The 21,060-nt window shown below is 45.3% G+C and overlaps 1 protein-coding gene across 4 annotated transcripts in view; it reads right to left on the bottom strand.

Annotated features, from left to right (window-relative positions):
• ATP2B1 (ATPase plasma membrane Ca2+ transporting 1) overlaps window positions 1–21,060 on the bottom strand; it is a 236,509-nt gene that overhangs the window by 35,062 nt on the left and 180,387 nt on the right. For all 4 annotated transcript variants that reach the window (XM_040344148.1, XM_040344149.1, XM_040344150.1 and 1 more), the window contains one exon: window positions 19,207–19,313. In XM_040344148.1, coding sequence (XP_040200082.1) covers window positions 19,207–19,313 — 107 coding nt within the window. The remainder of the gene's footprint in view (window positions 1–19,206; window positions 19,314–21,060) is intronic.

The raw sequence follows: 21,060 nt of genomic DNA, 5'->3' as shown, positions 1-21,060 counted from the left end.
TGTGATGAGTGACAAAAGCAGCTAGTACCTATTGCTCATAATACCCAAAGCAAAAAAAAAAAACGTACATACAAAGGAAGGTACAGCGCTAAAGTAAATGAAATAAAAAGTGAATGAAGGAGTGGCCAACGCGTACCTCGTCATCGCTTGTGCGGAGAGAGCTATACACACTGAGAACAGCCATCAGGATTCGATTGGCAGCACGCGCTGGGGTTTATGACAAGCCGTATTTTATCCACTGAATTGTAAGTGCAATCCTTTTTCATTAAAAGACCTTTACATGCAGTACTTCACCATGGAGCTATTTTTTGTTCTTTCTTCCTTGAACATATACAGTGAGGAAAATAAGTATTTGAACACCCTGCTATTTTGCAAGTTCTCCCACTTGGAAATCATGGAGGGGTCTGAAATTGTCATCGTAGGTGCATGTCCACTGTGAGAGACATAATCAAAAAAAAAAATTCCAGAAATCACAATTTATGATTTTTTAACTATTTATTTGTATGATACAGCTGCAAATAAGTATTTGAACACCTGTCTATCAGCTAGAATTCTGTCCCTCAAAGACCTGTTAGTCTGCCTTAAAATGTCCACCTCCACTCCATTTATTATCCTAAATTAGATGCACCTGTTTGAGGTCATTAGCTGCATAAAGACACCTGTCCACCCCATACAATCAGTAAGAATCCAACTACCAACATGGCCAAGACCAAAGAGCTGTCCAAAGACACTAGAGACAAAATTGTACACCTCCACAAGGCTGGAAAGGGCTACGGGGAAATTGCCAAGCAGCTTGGTGAAAAAAGGTCCACTGTTGGAGCAATCAGAAAATGGAAGAAGCTAAACATGACTGTCAATCTCCCTCGGACTGGGGCTCCATGCAAAATCTCACCTCGTGGGGTCTCAATGATCCTAAGAAAGGTGAGAAATCAGCCCAGGACTACACGGGAGGAGCTGGTCAATGACCTGAAAAGAGCTGGGACCACCGTTTCCAAGGTTACTGTTGGTAATACACTAAGACGTCATGGTTTGAAATCATGCATGGCACGGAAGGTTCCCCTGCTTAAACCAGCACATGTCAAAGCCCGTCTTAAGTTTGCCAATGACCATTTGGATGATCCAGAGGAGTCATGGGAGAAAGTCATGTGGTCAGATGAGACCAAAATAGAACTTTTTGGTCATAATTCCACTAACCGTGTTTGGAGGAAGAAGAATGATGAGTATTATCCCAAGAACACCATACCTACTGTGAAGCATGGGGGTGGTAGCATCATGCTTTGGGGGTGTTTTTCTGCACATGGGACAGGGCGACTGCACTGTATTAAGGAGAGGATGACCGGGGCCATGTATTGCGAGATTTTGGACAACAACCTCCTTCCCTCAGTTAGAGCTTTGAAGATGGGTCAAGGCTGGGTCTTCCAACATGACAATGACCCGAAGCACACAGCCAGGATAACCAAGGAGTGGCTCTGTAAGAAGCATATCAAGGTTCTGGCGTGGCCTAGCCAGTCTCCAGACCTAAACCCAATAGAGAATCTTTGGAGGGAGCTCAAACTCCGTGTTTCTCAGCGACAGCCCAGAAACCTGACTGATCTAGAGAAGATCTGTGTGGAGGAGTGGGCCAAAATCCCTCCTCCAGTGTGTGCAAACCTGGTGAAAAACTACAAGAAACGTTTGACCTCTGTAATTGCAAACAAAGGCTACTGTACCAAATATTAACATTGATTTTCTCAGGTGGTCAAATACTTATTTGCAGCTGTATCATACAAATAAATAGTTAAAAAAAATCATACATTGTGATTTCTGGATTTTTTTTTTTATTATGTCTCTCACAGTGGACATGCACCTACGATAACAATTTCAGACCCCTCCATGATTTCCAAGTGGGAGAACTTGCAAAATAGCAGGGTGTTCAAATACTTATTTTCCTCACTGTAAGCGTATCTTCCTTATTTATCTGGAGTTTGGGAGTAGTTGATGATCTGATCCGTTCCACCTGCTGGTTTATAGTCCACTTGAGAGGACTTTAAAACATCTCTGGGCTCAAACTGACCGCGTTAAAAACGGTCAGGGGATCTGGTAAGCAGATTGAAATACCATCACACGGGTGTTTTTTTTGGTGGAAGATTAGGAATCTCGTTCATCTCATCTTTCACTTTTGGACTTTCTTTACTGATTTTTATCATCATTGCCATTATTAATTAGATTCAATATTGATTGGTGGAGGATCAGCAATTTTCCTTTTCACCTTTGGACATTGTATGGACTTTTTATCATTATTTTTTGTTGTTTTTCAATTAAGCCACAGATTTTGATTTTTTCATATTTTGTTTTATTTGATCTTATGTAGTACTCTAATTTTATGAGATACCGGAGCTTTTGCATGAATTCCTGCATCAATGCGACGTGGCATGGATACGATCAGCCTGTGGCACTTCTGATGTATTATGGAAGCCCAGGTTGCTTTGATAGTGGCCTTCAGCTTGTCTGCATTGTTGGGTCTGGTGCCTTATCTTGTCCTTGACAATACCCCACAGATGCTCTATTAGGTCAGGCAAGTTTTCCGGCCAATCAAGCACAATGATACCATGATCATTAAACCAGGTATTTGTACTTTTGGCAGTGTGGGTAGGTGCCAAGTCCTGCTGGAAAAATATAATTTTTGTACTCACCGTAAAATCCATTTCTCTGAGTTCATGGACGGACACAGCAGCTATTGACCTTAGGGTATTATATCCTTCCTTCCAGGAGAGACTAGGCAGAAAAAACGGCACTTCAAGTGTTAAAACACTTTTCAGTACAGCTCCTCCCAGGGGGCGTGGTCCCCCGGGTATAACCCACTCTGACTCAGCAGTTACAGTTCGTAACAAGCCGTACAAACAAAAAGGATGGGTGGGTGCTGTGCCCGTCCATGAACTCAGAAATGGATTTTACGGCGATTACAAAAATCCTATTTTCTCTTCCATTCATGGACAGACACAGCAGCAATTGACCTTAGGGACATCCCCAAGCAGTGTCAAAAAATTTTGAGGGGGTGGGGGGAAAAAAAACACAATTATGCTTCACCCCAAACAAACCAGAGTGCCTCAACGGAGGAACTTCAACCTGAAACAGCCGCCTGCAAAACCTTGCGGCCAAAGGAGGCATCCGCAGATGCATTCACATCCACCTTGTAAAACTTAAAAAAGGTGTGGATTGACGACCAGATCGCTGTCTTACACACCAGTAAAACAGACGCCTGGTGGCGGAAAACCCAAGAGGCACCAACCGCTCTGGTCGAATGCGCCGTAACCAGAAAGGGAGGCGCCCGCCCCTTTTGGGCATAGGCCTGGAGCACGACCTGTCTGATCCACCTGAAAATGGAGGCTGCCAGATCATTCACTGACATGAACAGTGAGTCCGATCTCCGGAACGGAGCCGTAGCAGACAAGTACGCCCGTAAGGCTCGCACCACGTCCAAGGGAAGTAACTTGGCCTCCTTCGAGTTCTTCGGCTGAGGACATAAGGATAGTAAAACAATGTCCTCATTATAAAAAGAGCCCTGCAAGACAAGGCCGCCAGATCAAAAACTTGTCTGACCGAAGGAATGGCTACCAAGAAAGACAACCATCTGGGACAGAGAGAAAAAGGAATCTCCCGAATGTCCTCAAACGGAGCCCTTTTGAAGCACCAAGAGGACGGAATTCAAGTCCCACGGAGGCAGTGGAGGACACACACAGGAAGGCCACAAGCCTGACCCCCTGTACAAACGTACGCACCAGGGAGTGCGTCGCCAACGGACGCTGAAAATAAAAAGCCAAGGCCGAAATCTGACCCATAACCGTACTTAAGGCGAGAGCTTGACCCACTCCCTGCTGTAGGAACAGCAGCATCTGGGACAGCACGTATGTGCGGGGGTGTTCTTTTATCTCTGCACACGAAGAGATGTAGGCCTTCCACGTATGATGGCAAATTCCGAGCAAACAATTCCATCCTGAATCTTTGCACTTTGACAAAAGAGTTAAGGGCCGTGAGGTCCAGGATTGGATGGACCCCCTCCTTTTTTGGGGACTAAACAGATTGGAGTAAAAAAAAACAAAAACTGAAACCGTTCCCTTGAAGGAACCGGTATAATCACTTCCCTGACTAGCAGATCCTGACCAGCCCCTGACAGGGCCACCCGGCATACCGGAAGAAGCTGGAAGGAAAAATCTGTTTGGTGGACAAGAGAGAAACTATCTTGTACCCCGAGGAAACTACCTCGCAAACCCAACGGTCGGAAAGAGGGATCTCTACCGAGCCGCGCATCCGCAAAGTCGTCTGGCGGGGGCAGACCTACATGCAGAAGCAGGCTTGTCCGCAGGCTTGTTGGGCTTGCGGTACCAGGTGCACTTTTTGATCTACAGCGGGCGCCTTAGCACCCTGGAAAACATTTTCCTGGGGGCGAAAAAAATCACTTGGGGGAGGTAAAAAGAGGGACCCTGCTTATGACGAGGCTCCTTACCCTTCCCAGATTGCGGGAGCAGAGTGCTCTTGCCCCCTGTAGCATCTATGTCAACCAGGGACGCCCCAAAAGACCGTACACCCTTCAAGGGTAAGTCCTCCTAAGGACCCTTTAGAGGTTTGGTCAGCAGACCAACACTTTAACCACATAAGGTGGCATAGTACCACCGCGGAGGCCCTGGAGAGCGTATCCAGGGCCAATTCACAGACAAACTGGAGGCCATGCACCAACTGATCAGCCAGGCCCACACAGAGCTCAGGAGCATTATGTGCCTCCAGCTCCTGCAGCAGGGACTTTGCCCGCTCGGTAATTGTCTGCGACACTAGAGCTCCGGCCAAACCCGGTCTCACTGCCGTCCCCACTATTGTGAACATGGAGCGGGCCGCAGCTCTCCTAGCTGCGGGGTCCATAAAGGCGGGAGCCCCTTCCACGAGGTAACGAGGTAGACTTGTTCAGTCTGGACACAGGGGGGGTCCGCTGATGGAGGACTTTTTTTTTTTAAAGTCTTCCTCAAAAAGATAACAGACCGTAAAGTATTTTGGTACAACAAAAACTTTCTGCGGCCGATCCCATTCATGGACATTTTGTCCAGGTATGGAACACAAGGAAACACTTTTTGCGGTGCGGGGCGGCTTGCGGAGCCCAAAAGGGACCGGCATCTGACTCCTCCATCGTCCTCAAGTTTTTGAGTATCCCGCACCGTAGTAATAAAAGCTCCAACAAAACTCCTTATCAAGCGCTGACCCTGAAGCAGAGTCATCCTCACTGACCTTGTGGGCTAAGCCTGCAACATCTGACATGACAGAACCAGCAGCAGGGTCCGGTTACGTGTCGGAGCCATCCCCAGAAGCAGGGAGGGGGTTTTCAGCCCCCTTCTGGCCATTTGTCGCTTCAATCCTGGCGATAAAACGCCTAAGGGACTGCCGTATGGGCTCTACAGAGACCGCAGGGGCACTAAGGGTTAACTCAAGCATGGTTGGGGTAGAAGCCTCTGTTCAGACTCCATGTGGACCCACCGCTTATGCCTCCTTAGTACTGCAAGGCAGACACCCACCGGTCACCCTCCCGGTTATAAAACAGAGGGCAGGGGACCCCCAGGGAACTCACCACCCGACCCGGTTGTAGTGTTAGCTGAAGCGCTGAGAAGTGCTGGCTGTGCTGTCCCTCAGGAAGCTATTCGCTGGCTTTTGCTGCGCTATTACAGGCACTAGAGGCCAAGACTTTTCCAAGATGGCCGCCGTATGCAGGAAAAACAGCATGCGGGCCACAAGAAAATTAAAACACACAGTGACACCAGAAAGACACAGCCCAGCACATACAGCAACTCCCCCAACAAAAACAACAGCACCTTACAGTACACGGTCCCCGGTAGTGACAGAACCCCAGGAGGGCCCCCCCCCCTTACAGCCGCCACCCAGCATGGGGAAGGAGGGAGAGAGGAAAGCAGGGCGGACCCTCATTCGACCTCCCCAAGGAAAGCACCAGCCATACCACCTTGCCAGGGAAAGGGGCCACTAACCGTCCTGCGACCACCGGCTGGAGGCATTCCGGACAGAACCAATGTCCGCTAAACGGCATGGCTGTCGGGCCAGACACACTGTGCCAAAGCCATAAAGACCGGTCATATGTGTGCCCTGGAACATGTTCCCCGGCCACCCCTGGAGCAACGGGACATGTCGTGGACGACCCAGAGCTGAGCATGGGCGGACTACAAGGATCAAGATCCAGCCTGTCACCCAGTCGGCAGTTGATAGAAGATATCAGGAACAAAAATGCAGGAACAAAATAAAAGCGAAAAAAAAAAAAAAAAAAATCGCAAAAAAATTCCAGAGTACATGGACTCCAGAAGGCCATGTCTACTCCTGAGGCTAGGCAGAAAAAAACGAGCTGCTGAGTTAGAGTGGGTTATACCCAGGGGACCATGCCCCCTGGGAGGAGCTGTACTGAAAAGTGTTTTAACACTTTTAGTGCTGTTTTTTCTGCCTAGTCTCTCCTGGAAGGAAGGATATAATACCCTAAGGTCAATTGCTGCTGTGTCCGTCCATGAACGGAAGAGAAATTAACTCAGCAACTCCATAAAGCTGATCAGCAGAGGTAAGCATAAAGTGCTCTAAAATTTTCTGCTAGAGGAGCAACACCAGCAGATAACATTTTGAGGGTGTTTTTACTATGCTGGTGCTCCAGGACCTCCAAAAATGCAATAGGTGGCCAAAAAAGTAGATAGGCAATTTACAGCCCTAGAATGCCTAAAGGCGATTCCTTGGATTTTGGGCCCATCTATATGGCAAAAGATGTCACCATACTTGAGAGAAGTAGCAGAATGGGTTTTGGGGTATAATTCTAAGTGCGGTGGTTTTGCACAGAGCGGCCCCGATCCTCTTGTGTCCCTCTTCAGTGCTCCTGGCCCCTCTCTCCCGCAGCAATAAAATACTGGGTGGATTACCTTTTTTTTTTTAACCAAGTTGGTCAGAGTTTGCACGTTTTCATGCAAGATTACAGTATGGGCATCAGACTATGCCCTTCTAGAGCAGAGAATGTGAATGCTATGTACTTATTTGGAGCATGGTGTGTCATGATAGCAACAGTGCATGACTATTTTCCCCCATGTGGTTCTAATATATGAAGTAAATTTCCTCAAAACTTCCTTTTGGTAATCATAAATGCATATTTTACCACTAGGTGGCAGTATTTCCATACTTTTGCTACATTCTCTGCTATAAGAAGGCAGCATCTGTTATTTAGAAAGATAGCCACTGTTCAATACAAAGCATACTCTGTACATAGCGAAGAAAAAAAAACCCCAAGGGGGCAATGCCATAACCGAACACTGGTTTATTGACATGAGGTGTCAGGTTTCAATTTCTAACCTGGATTAGAGAAATTATGTAACCCAATTACTACATACAATTTGCTTCCAATTTCTTTTTTTAAAGCTTTAATTTCATATTTAAAAAGGTGTAATATTAAAGTAGGATTAAACACTCAGCATTTTAAAGCTTACAGTGGTTCTAAAAGCCTAAACATTGTTTTACCTTAATACATTCCATTCATGAAGGTAAAAATTGTTCAGGCATCAGTACCCCCCTCTGTCCGATGCTGCGACTGTCCCCCAGCACCTCTTCACTGAAAACCGAGCCATCGAACACTGCTGATGGCTCGGTTCTCCCAGCTCCCCAAGCGGAGAGCTGCTGCCTGTCAAGCAGAAGCTCTTCTGCTCTGCTCCTCCATGTTCACTGGAGCGCTGAACTGTGGAGGGGTGGGGAGCGGCCATCTCAGCAGCTCACTGAGCGCCTGAGACGGCCATCAGTCCAGGCACCTGGCAGATCCAGACTCCGATTCGGGATGACGCAGTGCCTAGACTGATCTGTGTGACATCAGCAGACTTCGGACCACTGTCTGCTAAAAACGGCTAACAGGAGTGCAAAACGAATTGCCCTCCTGTGATCCATATGCAAAGTCCAGCCAAACAAGCTCAGGCTGGACTTCTCCTTTAAGAGGAGAAAACAAAAAAAACATTGAAGCTTCACAAATCACCAAAACGCTGAGCACATTAAAACAATCATTCCACAGTAAACCATTTTTAAAATTTCTACCACAGAACTTGCAGTTTATAAAAATCAATGCTGGCTCCTGCTCTTAACCACTTGCCTACTGGCCACTTTTACCCCCCTTCCTGCCTGATCCTACGAGTTTCACCCCAATGTAAACAGACCATGATAATCATGGCTGCTGAGCCCCGACCATCATGGTCTGTTTAGTGCCTCAGTCATCCACAACCTGGCCTTCTGTGTCTGTCCTCCTCCCGGCATCACCTAGTGCCTGCCAATCCCCCTCCTGCTGTAGGAACATCCAATCTGTTTTTACACTTTCCATTTTTTCTCCTAATGCAGTGCCCGCTGTCTGTTTTATTAACCACTTAACCCCCGGACCATATTGCTGGTGAAAGACCAGAGCACTTTTTGCGATTCGGCACCTCATCGCTTTAACTCACAATTGTGTCGTTGTGGCTCCCAAACAAAATTGGCATCCTTTTTTCCCCCACAAATAGAGCTTTCTTTTGGTGGTATTTGATCACCTCTGAGGTTTTTAGTTTTTGCGCTATAAACAAAAATAGGAGCGACAATTTTGAAAAAAATGAATATTTTTTACATTTTGCTATAATAAATATCCCCAAAAAAATATATATAAAAAAATGTTTTGCTCAGTTTAGGCCGATACGTATTCTACATATTTTTCGAAAAAAAAAAAGAAGAAAAAAAATCGCAATAAGCGTTTATTGATTGGTTTGCGCAAAAGTTATAGCGTTTACAAAATAGGGGGTATTTTTATGGCATTTTTTTTTTTTTTTTTTATACTAGTAATGGCAGCGATCAGCAATTTTTTTTCGGTACTGCGACATTATGGTGTACACTTCGGACACTTGACACATTTTTGGGACCATTGGCATTTTTATTGCGATCAGTGCTATAAAAATGCATTGATTACTATAAAAATGCCAATGGCAGTGAAGGGGTTAACACTAGGGGGCGGGGAAGAGGTTAAGTATGTTCCCTGGGTGTGTTCCAACTGTAGGGGGGGGGGGGGGGTGGACTGACATGGGGAAATGACTGATCTTCTGTTCATACATTGTATGAACAGAAGATCAGCATTTCTCTTCCTGACAGGACCGGGAGCTGTGTGTTTCCACACACAGCTCCCGGTCCTTGCTCTGTAACGAGCGATCGCACCCGCCCCCCTATTGGCTGCTGGGCGCGAGGTGACTTATAGCTACGTGCTCTCGTCCAGCAGAGCAGACCTGCCACCGTAGAACTGCAGCGGCTGGTCGGCAAGCAGTTAAAAAAAATTTCTCCTGTACCGTAACTCACAGCAGCTCCCAGCGGTCATGTGACCGTCCGTGTCTCCTCTGCCTCGTGTCCTGCTGACATGTCAGCGGGGAAACCTCTGCCCCAGCCGCTGCTTCTGTCAGACGGGCAGAAAGGAGACACGGCCGGTTACATGAGCGCCGGGAAGTAAAGGAGGATTTTTTTTTTTAGTAAAACACAGACAGGGGGGCACTGTATAAAGAGACATAACTGACAGTGTAAATGTGTGAAAGTGGGTTAACAACCAACTTTAAGTCCAATTTACAAACCGACCAGAGAGTAAAAAAAGCATGTGATAATTGCCACAAGGGTTTTGCTAGCAGTATCAAACAGCCTGGGGGTCTTCTATTCTTTGACAAATAGCTGGTTGCTAAGCAGTGGGCCGGGAAGCCGTCCGCCACGTCATTAACAACCAACTCATTGGCTTCCACGCCAACAGCGGTTTGTTAAACAAAAAAACACACACTGTGGGTGCTCCCCCCAGTTCATACCATGCCCTTCGGGTCCGGTATGAATTTTAAGGGAAACCCTATGTCTTTATTAAAATTTGCTAATGACTCCTGCAGACATGTAAAAGTACAAAAGTCTGTTTATCTGCATAAGGATGTGGTTAAGTTGTGTCCGTTTCACTCTACATGCATAAGGCAGCTGGATCATGCATATTTTAGGTTTCTGGGATCACAAGGGATAAACACTAAGGATAAAGTACACACAAACACCCACAGGTAGGTAAAGATTCAAACCACATTAGGACGCAGTGAGGTCCCTGATAAGCAACCACAGCACCCAGTGTTGAAGCACAAGGTTAAGCAAGACCTTAAAACATTTTCTAGACTTGGCTAAAAATACACTATTTCTAGAGGCTGTTGCAATCAATTACAATATCCTTCCCTCCTGTGATATGATAAAAATCATGCAACTTTAGTAGATACTAGTGCGACAAAATGCAAAACTGAGTAATGCAAATCGAGAAGAGTATGTGAATCTGCATCAGGATTCACGTGAGCAGAAGACACGGTTACTTTGATATACACCTTGAAAGAGATACCATGGAACACAAGTCTGTGGTTGAAATGACATCTCACTTGTGTGATAACAGTTTAAGAAACTCAATATAAAATGCATGTAGATAGAAGGAACACCACACTTGAAGCAGAATTCCAGGAATTCAGACACTTTGATAGAAATGATAGAGATACTCTGTGTGCCTTTACATTTTACAAACAGGTTTATGGCTCTTCTGGAGGATACACAGATACTTGGGGCTGTGAAAGAGGAGACACACATGGCACAGCTATGCCCGCCCCCCCCCCCCCACTGCTGCCCATTCACAGAAGCCTTTGTATTTTATGAATGACTTTGCATATGACGAAGGCTACCATGATTGGGTAGGAGGTGGGGAGGGTGGGTAAAGCAGCTACAACAACTCTACTGTTGAAGATGCCAAGACCAGAAGGTTCAGCATTGGGCTTCCGAAACGTCAGCAATAGCGGTCTTCCAAGAGTGCAATAAAACAGTCAGATGTAAATAAGAGAACTCCATGAGATGGCATGTCCTTTCTTGGACTTAACTTATAGTGAGCCTTGACTTTTTGCAAAGGAGCTTAATTCCTTTGATTCAGTCTTAAGTGGATCCCTCTCCCAACATTGAATATTTTTAATCCTGCTGCTAGCATTAGTAAATCAAAAGTAAATCATATTTATAAGCATTAAACTTTCAGTTACTTCCTGGTTTCCAGGCCTAGGCAAAAATGTCATGCATTCCTGGAGTCTTCAGGAGGGGTTCTCTCAGCTTAACACACCCTGGGACGGCTTTAACTGCTTGCCGCCCCGCCCACCGTCAAATGACAGCTGAGTAGTGCGGCTCTCGTTATGAGACGTCATATGACGGCGTTCCAGAACGGCCGCGGCTCTTAACCATGTGATCGGCTGTGTCCAATCACAGCCTGTCACATGTAAATATGGAGATGTCGGTAATCGGCTCTCCTCGCCTCTCACTGTGCCCATCAGTACCGCCTATCCGTACCCACCAGTGCCGTTTAACAGTGCTCAATGCCACATAAGTGCCACCTATCAGTGCCACCTAATCAGTGCCGCCTCATCAATGCCCACCAGTTCAGCCTATCAGTGCCGCCCCGTCAGCGCAGATCAGTGAAGGTGGAAAATTACTTAGTTTCTGTAAATAAATTTTGTAACCAAGTAAAAAACATTTTATTTCAAAATGGTTGCTTTTTTATATAAAAACCCAGCAGTGATTAAATACCACCAAAAGAAAGTTCCATTTGTGTGAAGAAAATTATAAAAAAAATTGTTTTGGTACAGTGTTACATGACCGCACAATTGTCATTCAAAGTGACAGCGCTGTAAGCTGAAAAATGGCTTGGGCAGGAATGGGGTATAAGTGCCTGGTAGGCAAGTGGTTAATATTAATTGGACCCTGGGAAAACATTTTCTTGGGTGCTGTGGCACCATGTTATTTTGAAAAAGTGTTCCACCTACAATTTGCTTACCTTTGCAGAACAGGCTGATGTTGGGCTTAATGACCACAGTTGTAGGCAAGACTTTCCAGCATGCTCCTTTACCTCCCCAGTGGGAATCATGCAGCAGAAGTGATGGTGAATATGACCTCAGGGGTGCATGATATACATATCAATGCCATCGGTCCACGTCTATTTGCATATAAAAGACGCCTCTATTTACATATTAATGCAGGTTATTTACATGTAAACACAGGGTCTGCAGGTAATGGGGCCAGGGCAGCTTCCCCTTCTGCCCTGCCTTAAAAAGTCCTGAGCATGCTTTCCTGTCTGCATGTCTAAGCCAAGGATAGATGATTCCAGGAAGAATACTACAGAATCATTTTGCCCTTACTCAAGATGGCCACAGCCAGAAAGGCTAGGGAAGGGGTGTTCAACCTTTGGAAGAGTGAGGGCCACTTAAGTAATTTGGTAACTGATCATTGATCACAATGAACTATGGGGTTTTACCGCCCCCCAAACTGCAAAATGTAAATGAGCACTTAATATCATGAGCCCCCTTTTAGGGCCGATTGTACACTGATGCACTGTGGTTTACCCATACCTTCTGTTAGAACTAGCTTCTGCTGGCATCACTATCCAGGCTGAAAGTAGAAAGGCCCCAGGTGAAAGTGCACTTTATATCATCCCACTTAGGACAGAAGCCAGTGCTACAGAGGAAGCATCTGCTAATGCGGCTTATATTCCCTCTGCTGCTGCCTGCTTCCTCTGCTGCCGAGATTGGCTCCATGCACTCTGATCTGGGATGGTGGTTGACAAGCCGCTGATCACGATCTGGTCTTGCTGACCCGCCATCCCAGAGCATGAACTTTCCTGGTTTGAGGTCGTGGGCCACATCAGAGGCCTCTCTGGGCCACAGGCTGAGCACCCATGGCTTGGGGGGGGGGGGGGGGGGTGTTTTCAAAGTGATTTTTCAGCAAACTAAAGCATGAAGACATGGACCGACAGAGTTTAATTTGTATATTAAAAAATGTAATGGTGTTTTTGGTGCGCAGCATAGTTCTGCATTAAGTATTGTGAAAATTTTAAATATAAAAAGCATATAAATTATGAAGAGAAATATGCATTCATTCTAAAAGGTTAAAACCAACACCAAGTAATCTAAAAAATTACTCCTTACGGCCTATGATGAACGACTGAAGAAAATTTTGACTTGTAAATTCCTACTTTAGGGAGTACAGTACAGGACACTTCAGCCGATTCATACACCGTTGGTCGCAAACTACTGAGGACATGCTTCTCTGGGAGCCTCCGCTATAAGCCTACTCTACTTAGTGAGTCCTCCGTTTTGTAGCAAGCAATGCAGAGTAAACAGGAGAATTTAAGGAGTGGCCTGTGTCCTGTACAGTACTCCATAAGGTATTCAAATTTTTTTATCATACAGTACAGGACATAGACAACTTATTTATATATCATGCGACATCCCCAAGTAAGGAACAAAGTGGGATTTTTTTTTTTTTTTTTTTAAGAGAACTGTGCCAACAGGCTTAAAACACAACAGGGGGTCAAAGACCCAAGTGCAGCTGAAGAAACCTTGCGGCCAAAGCTGCATCCACAAAAGATTGGACATCCACTTGGTAAAACTAAATATGAACAAAAGACAATGTGGTACCTTACACAGTTAGGCAACAGTGACTTGGTGCCTAAAGGCCCATGACACTCCTACGGATTTTATGTAGATACACAAAACGGCACAGGTTTTTATTTAAGAGCATATGTTCCGATAATCAAATTCCTTGTCCACCGTGCAATGGTGGATTTTGAAGCAGGGTGCACCTTGCAAGATTCCAAGGAAATAAACAGGGAACCCAAAGCAATAGCTTTTAGACACTATTGGCTCTGACTACATCCAGGCAGTGTAAAGAATTCCATTGGCTGCCTAGGAGCAAGGTACACGAATGGCTGAACAATGTTCTTAAGATGGACCGCTGAAGCCACCTTTGGAAGAAAAGGATGGTCTTGGTCATAATACAACCTTGTCATTGTGAAATGAGAAAAGGCTCTTTACAGGAAAGGGCTACCAGTTTTCAGAGATACTTTTTACAAAACGTGATGGCCAACAATAATTCTACATTGCAAGCAAGAATTTCTAAGGAAGTATCCCTCATGGGGTCAAAAGGTGGGTTCTACAGGGCAGAAAGAAACACAATAGAGTCCCAGTGAAGCACAGGGTGATGCAAGCAAGGTCTAACAAGAATCTCCAAGAAAACTAAACCAAAGGCCTTTGAAAGGGATCAATAAAGCCATTGCCTACCCCTTTTATGGTGCCAAGAGCTAGATTCTGGTCAATACCTTTTTGCATAAAGGCCAGATTGTGAGGCACAGCATATCTCTGGGACTGCACTTGTTGTGCTTTCACCAGAAAAAGTAAAATTTCAAGATATAATAGATCTTCCTGGAAGTTGTCTCTTGCTTTTAGCAAAGTAGGAATAAGACTCAGAAATCCCTCTACTGTAAGACCTATGTTTCAACAGCAATGCTATCAAAACCAGAGACTGAGTACAGACTTAAAAAAGAAAGATATATAGCGCTATGGATGCACCTCCCTCTTTTGCTGTGATCTTAACCTACAAAAATGTGATATATGGAATCAGAACTATAATACACCCTCCCTCTTAGAGTGCCTCGGTCGAGAGGGTGGTGTATTAATATAGTTCAGGATTTCATCTATATCACATTTTGTTTGGTTACTATCACAGCAAAAGGGGGGGGGGGTGCACTGTAGCACTATACTTTATTTTTAGTATCCTGTTTTTTTCAAATAGTAAGGAAGGAAAACCTTGTTCGGCAGAATACAGGGTGAATAAAAATCAAAATAAATAAATAGAATTTCTTTTGATTAACACATTTTTAAATAAAATGCTTCTGGAGTAAACATCCATCTAAAAAGATAGTTTTCTATTTAAGATGCATCAGTAATTGAGTTTATTCAGCATGAAATGGAGCTTGGTTATGTAGCACAAGGCTGTATATTCTGCAATATTAAAAAATTTGGGCAAATTCATTCAGTGAATCCAAGCTCTGCCAGCTGAGATAACATTCACTGCATTGATGCATTTACACAATTTCACAGTAGCGATGAAATAAAACAAAGTTCAGGAATATACCTTTATCCCATTGTTTTGCAAATCTACGTACACTACAAACTGTATGATTGAATCGGTTCCGATATCACCGTTTTACTAACCTGACAGATTAACCACTTGCCGCCCGCCAATGACATATTGACGTCGGCAAAGTGGTTTCAATATCCTGAGTGGACGTCTTATGACGTCCTCAGGATATTGAGCCGTTGCGGTGATCGTTGTTGCAGGGTGTCAGTCTGACACCCCGCAACACCGATCAAGGTAAAGAGTCTCTCACGGAGACGCTTTACCACGTGATCAGCCATGTCCAATCACGGCTGATCACAATGTAAACAGGAAAAGCCGGTAATCGGCTTTTCCTCACTCGGGTCTGTCAGACGCGAGTAGAGGAGAGCCAATCGGCTGCTCCTCTGACAGTGGGGGGTTTGTGCTGATCGATCAGCACATCCCCCTCGAGGATGCCCACTGGACTACCAGGGATGCAAAAAAAAAAAAAAAAACAGGTATGCCACCCTAGACCACCAGGGATGACAAGGACACAAAAAATGGATGCCAATCAGTGCCCACAATGGGCATCACTGATTGGCAGGCGTTTGGCACTGATTGGCATCCATTAGTACAACACATATGATAGGGCCCATCAGTGCCGCCTATCCGTGCTGCCCCATCAGTGCCGCCTATCCGTGCTGCCCCATCAGTGCCGCCTATCCGTGCTGCCCCATCAGTGCCGCCTATCCGTGCTGCCCCATCAGTGCCGCCTATCCGTGCTGCCCCATCAGTGCCGCCTATCCGTGCTGCCCCATCAGTGCCGCCTATCCGTGCTGCCCCATCAGTGCCGCCTATCCGTGCTGCCCCATCAGTGCCGCCTATCCGTGCTGCCCCATCAGTGCCGCCTATCCGTGCTGCCCCATCAGTGCCGCCTATCCGTGCTGCCCCATCAGTGCCGCCTATCCGTGCTGCCCCATCAGTGCCGCCTATCCGTGCTGCCCCATCAGTGCCGCCTATCCGTGCTGCCCCATCAGTGCCGCCTATCCGTGCTGCCCCATCAGTGCCGCCTATCCGTGCTGCCCCATCAGTGCCACATATTAGTGCCCATCAGTGCCACATATTAGTGCCCATCAATGCCACCACATCAGTGCCACCCTGTCAGTGCAGTACCATCAGTGCCCATCAGTGAAGGAGAAAACGTACTTATTTACATTTTATAACAAAATTTTTTTTTTTTTTTTTGCAGAAAAAAAAATCCCAAAGGTGATCAAATACCACCAAAAGAAAGCTCTATTTGTGGGAACAAAATGATTAAAATTTAGTTGGGGTACAGTAGCATGACCGCGCAATTGTCACGCAAAGTGCAACAGCGCTGAAAGCTAAAAATTGGTCTGGGCGGGAAGGTGTATAAGTGCCCTGTATGGAAGTGGTTAATATTCTAAATCGGAAACTGTTTGCAAATATTAAAATATTCTAACTACCAGCAAGAATAAGTCCTTACATTTAACCACTTGCTTACTGGGCAACTAAACCCCCTCCCTGCCCAGACCAATTTTCAGCTCTCTCACACTTTGAATGACAATTGCACGGTCATGCAATTCTGTACCCAAATTACATTTTCATAATTTTTTTTCACAGAGCTTTCTTTTGGTGGTATTTAAATCACTGCTAGGTTTGAAAAAAACAAAATACATTTGTTCTAAAATTTAAAACGGGTAATTTTTCTCCTTTATTGATGTGTGTTGATGAGGCTGCACTGAAAGGTGGCACTGGTAGGTGATTCTGATAGGCAGCACTGTGGGCACAGATGAGGCAGCCGTGGCTCTGTGTGGGGGACCGAAGTGATCAGCCCCCCCCCCCCCCCATTACTGATCTTCCGTCACATGATCAGCTGTCATTAGCTGACAGCCAGGAGTCTGACTCCGTGATCACAGAGCGCACAGGCAGCTCATGCACAGGAGAATGTCATATGATGACCTCCCAGCAATTGAGGCCTGCGCTGTAGCAGTCATTCGGCTATACCGTGGGCGCGAGTTGGTTAAAGAGCACCTGTCATTTAAGATCCATCATGGCAGCGCCTGTTAGCGGGCCTGCTGCCATGCCCTTCACCTTGTGTTATTGCCGCATCACCAGCTGTCCCATTAAAGTGAATGGAACTGTTGGTAAGTCAACAGTGGGTGAGGAGGAGGAGCTGCAGGAAAAATGACAGTTCTTTAAAGTGGAGGTCCACACAAAAAGTGAACCTCCACTTTTCGGAAACCCTCCCCCCTTCGGTGTCACACTTGGCACCTTTCAGGGGGAGGGGAGTGCAGATACCCGTGTAATCTGTATATACTCACAGAATAGACTCACGCCCCTTCGTGCCACCCCCCACGGTCTTCTGGGAAACACACAGGTCCCAGGAGACAGCGGGGACCAGTGAGGACACGCCGCGCAGTAGGGAACCAGGCAATGAAGCCGCAACGCTTCACTTCCCGATTCCCTCACCAAGGATGGCACCTGAGAGAAGGAGCGATGGCTCGGCTTCGGCTGCAGACATCGCGGGTACCCTAGACAGGCAAGTGTTCATTTATTAAAAGTATTTGTAGCTGCTGGCTTTTAATATTTTTCGTGGGACCTCCGCTTTAAAAACTAGGATTTAAATCAAGCATTTTTTACTAGTGATTTTGATCGACTTGATTTAAATCAAATCCACCCTGGCTGAATAGGAGTGAGTCCAGGGAAATGGACCGTTTTCCATTCTGACAGAATGTTTAGTTGGAGTGTTCTTGAGTGGAATTGGGTAAAAAGGTACTGCCTAAAAAGGAGGCAACCATTAGATTCAGAACCATCATGGCAATCTCAGTGCAGGATTTCTCTTGGAGCTCTTAGAGAAAGAAGTTTTTGGCAGACAAACATTTGCTTGGGATGTATATACAGGATCAGGATGTGTAGATAGGCATCTTGGATGTTGCAGATGTGTTTCCCTCATCTCAAAGAGCCACTTACTGATTTTTCAGATTTGAAAGAGTTTGCAGAGGGATTGTTAAGTCCAGGATAGTACAAATACCGCAGTTGAGCCTTGGTACCATGAACAGATTTGTGTAGAATCTTTTGAGACTGTCCTGGTACAATAACTCTGAGACAAGAGGTGGTTCAGGGCATTCTACACATCTGCCTATCCACCAGTATCTCCATAAAGAGGACAAGTCACCTGCCCATGCCATCACATAGGGTCTCCTATCTCTATATATACACACACACATATATATATACACATATATACACACTGTTACTAATTACAATTTTCGTGTTCGATCAATTTTTTTTTTAATCGACCAATTTCAATTCATTTTTCGGATCACCACCATATATAGTCCTCACTGTAATATCCACAGACATCTCCCCCACTGTATAGGAAGATTAGTGCTTGTTTAGCCTTACCAGAGAAGCCGGCCAAACACAAGCAGTTGAGGGCGGGTGATGTCGTCCGCGCGCCGCTCTAGGCTCATCTAGGCCGCTGCCGGGTGGACCAAGATGGTCGACGCTCCAGGAGCTAGGCCGAAGGCGCTGCCTTTCCTATGGCCGAGGCAGCAGTGGAGTTCCGAACGGGACACCATATGCGGATCACGGATCATTTACGATTCGTTGCACCACTAGTACCGATCAAAAGAATTCTGATCGATCATAAAAAATTTACGATTAAATCGGGGAATTAATCTTTAATTTCCACAGCCCTAAAATAAATATATATATATTTTTTTAAAACACATCTTCCCTGTACACAACCCCACAGAAAATGTGTAGCGTGGGGCAGAAATGTATATTTAAACATCACTTGCCATATATGCAAGGTATTGTCTTGAACGTCCGAGTAAGAGCAATAATTCTAGAGCCATACAGAATTCAAAGTTAACTTTAAAAAATTGCTAAGAGCAATTTCTCTGCAAGGGAAAAATAGGTCCATCACCTTAGGGCAATTGCAAAAAACGAGGACTCCCGGGTTATAGGGGTTGTTGTACTTAGAGGGCATGTCCTCTAAAGCTTTCTAGCATCTAAACACCTGAAAGGTACCAATCTGTAACCCAGGGTCTATGAATGCTTAGTCTGAGCCATACTGTATGATCAAGGTAAACATTACCTAGTGCTTCTAAAATCTTGAGATCTTGGGTTTTGTAATCTCAGAATTAATACACAGCCATCAACTTAACTGCTTAAAAACTTCACTCATATACACAGCATGCTACCCCTTTATGGACAAACTGGTCTTACCATAGCAAACCCAACATCTGCTTTCTTCAAGGCAGGTCCATCATTGGTCCCATCACCAGTTACTGCTACCACTTGTCTCTGTTCACAGATTGTGCTGTCAATAATACCTGAAGTGAAAAAAAATAGCTATTTTACATAAGAACTCCAACAGTAGAAACTATTTAACAAAGTGGCCAAAACATCCCAAAAACAGGTTTGTGGTTTGGTGAGCAGGCAGATGCCATATGAAGAGCTAGAATATAGAAAGGTGGCCATACATGTAACAATCGAACCATTCCACACAGAATTAGAATGTAGTAGGTGCTCTACCAATTCCCTGCGACCCAGCCAAGCTGGCTGCCACAATGTACACAGGCTTTTGGTGGATTTGAGCACCTCTGATTTTTTTTTTTGCGCAAAAAAAGAACCACAAACAATAAAAAATAAAAAATAAAACACACAATATTTTGTACTGCTAGAATAAATATCCCCAAAACAAACAAGTTTCTTCATCAGTTTAGGCCGATCTGTATTCTACATATTTAAAAAAAAAAAAAAAAAAATCACAATAAGCGTATATTGATTGGTTTGCACAAAAGTTATAGCGTCTACAAAATAGAGGGATGGATTTAGGGCATTTACATTTTTTTTTTTTTAATAGTAATGGCGACGATCTGCAATTTTTATCAGGACAAACATTGCAGCGGCCAAATTGGACACTTGACACTTTTTTGGGACTATTGACATTTATACAGCGATCAGTGCTATAAATAGCCACTGATTACTGTATAAAATGTCACTGTCAGGGAATGGGTTAACACCTGGGGAGTGATTAATGGGGTTAAATGCGTTTCTATGCATGTTCCAACTGTGGGGGGAATGTGGCCGACTAGAGGAGGAGAGAGATCATCGTTCCTACTTGGTAAGAACACACAATCTGTCTACTTTCACCTGACAGAACAGGGATTTGTGCGTTTACACACACAGATCCCGATTCGATTGATCACGGGTGCCCGGGGTCATCGCGCCCGCCGTGCATCAGCTCTGGGGGACACATTGCGGGGGTGGGGGGGGGGCTGGAGGTTTGGGTGCGCCTGCTATAGCATCTTAAAGAGCAGACATACAGCTATGACAGCTCGCGCATCAGTGCCAACCTGCTGCAGTATAACTACGGCGGCTGGTCGGGAATGTATTAACCAAATCAGCATGTCTTTATAATGTCGGAGTCGACTGATATCTTGTTTTGGTGCCAATACCTATATTTCGTGCACCTTTTAGGCTAATGTTTTGTGCCGATATTCTGTACATTTACTTTTTTTACACTGTCCTTTTACATTTTTTGTTATCACTGTTATTGCTGTCACAAGGAATGTAAACATCCCTAGTGACAGTAATGGGCAGTGACAGGTACTCTTTATGAAGGGATCGGGGGGGGGGGGGGTCTTTAATTTCCTCCTCTGCACTTGAAAGTATTTAAAAAATTCAAGATTGCCGTTTTTCAATACGGATTTTTTTTTTCCAGACTGGTGCCTTTAAGATGCCAGTAATCCGGAAGTGATATCACGCTTACGGGTTACTAGATCGGATACCCAAACAAAGAATTTTCAATTATTCGGGTCTTCGGCCATCCGGCGGATGTGGCGGCTTGGGGATCCCAGTGGGACGGGAGAGTCCAGGTGAGCCACAAGGGGCACCCCTCCCGCTGCTTGTAATAACACTGACTGCTGAGCCGCATCCGTTACTACAATAAAGCTGACCGTCGGCAGATTGTGTCCTGGCTGGGATTAAAACCAAGGAACCCAAAAGTGCCAACCACTGGTAATCTTGCGTAAAATCCCAGAACCTTAAGAGCCCAGCTGCTCTGCCAAGTACAAC

The sequence above is a fragment of the Rana temporaria genome, chromosome 3 (genome assembly GCF_905171775.1).
Source record: "Rana temporaria chromosome 3, aRanTem1.1, whole genome shotgun sequence".
Classification (NCBI taxonomy): Eukaryota; Metazoa; Chordata; class Amphibia; order Anura; family Ranidae; genus Rana; species Rana temporaria.
This window is presented reverse-complemented; position numbering and strand designations above follow the sequence as displayed.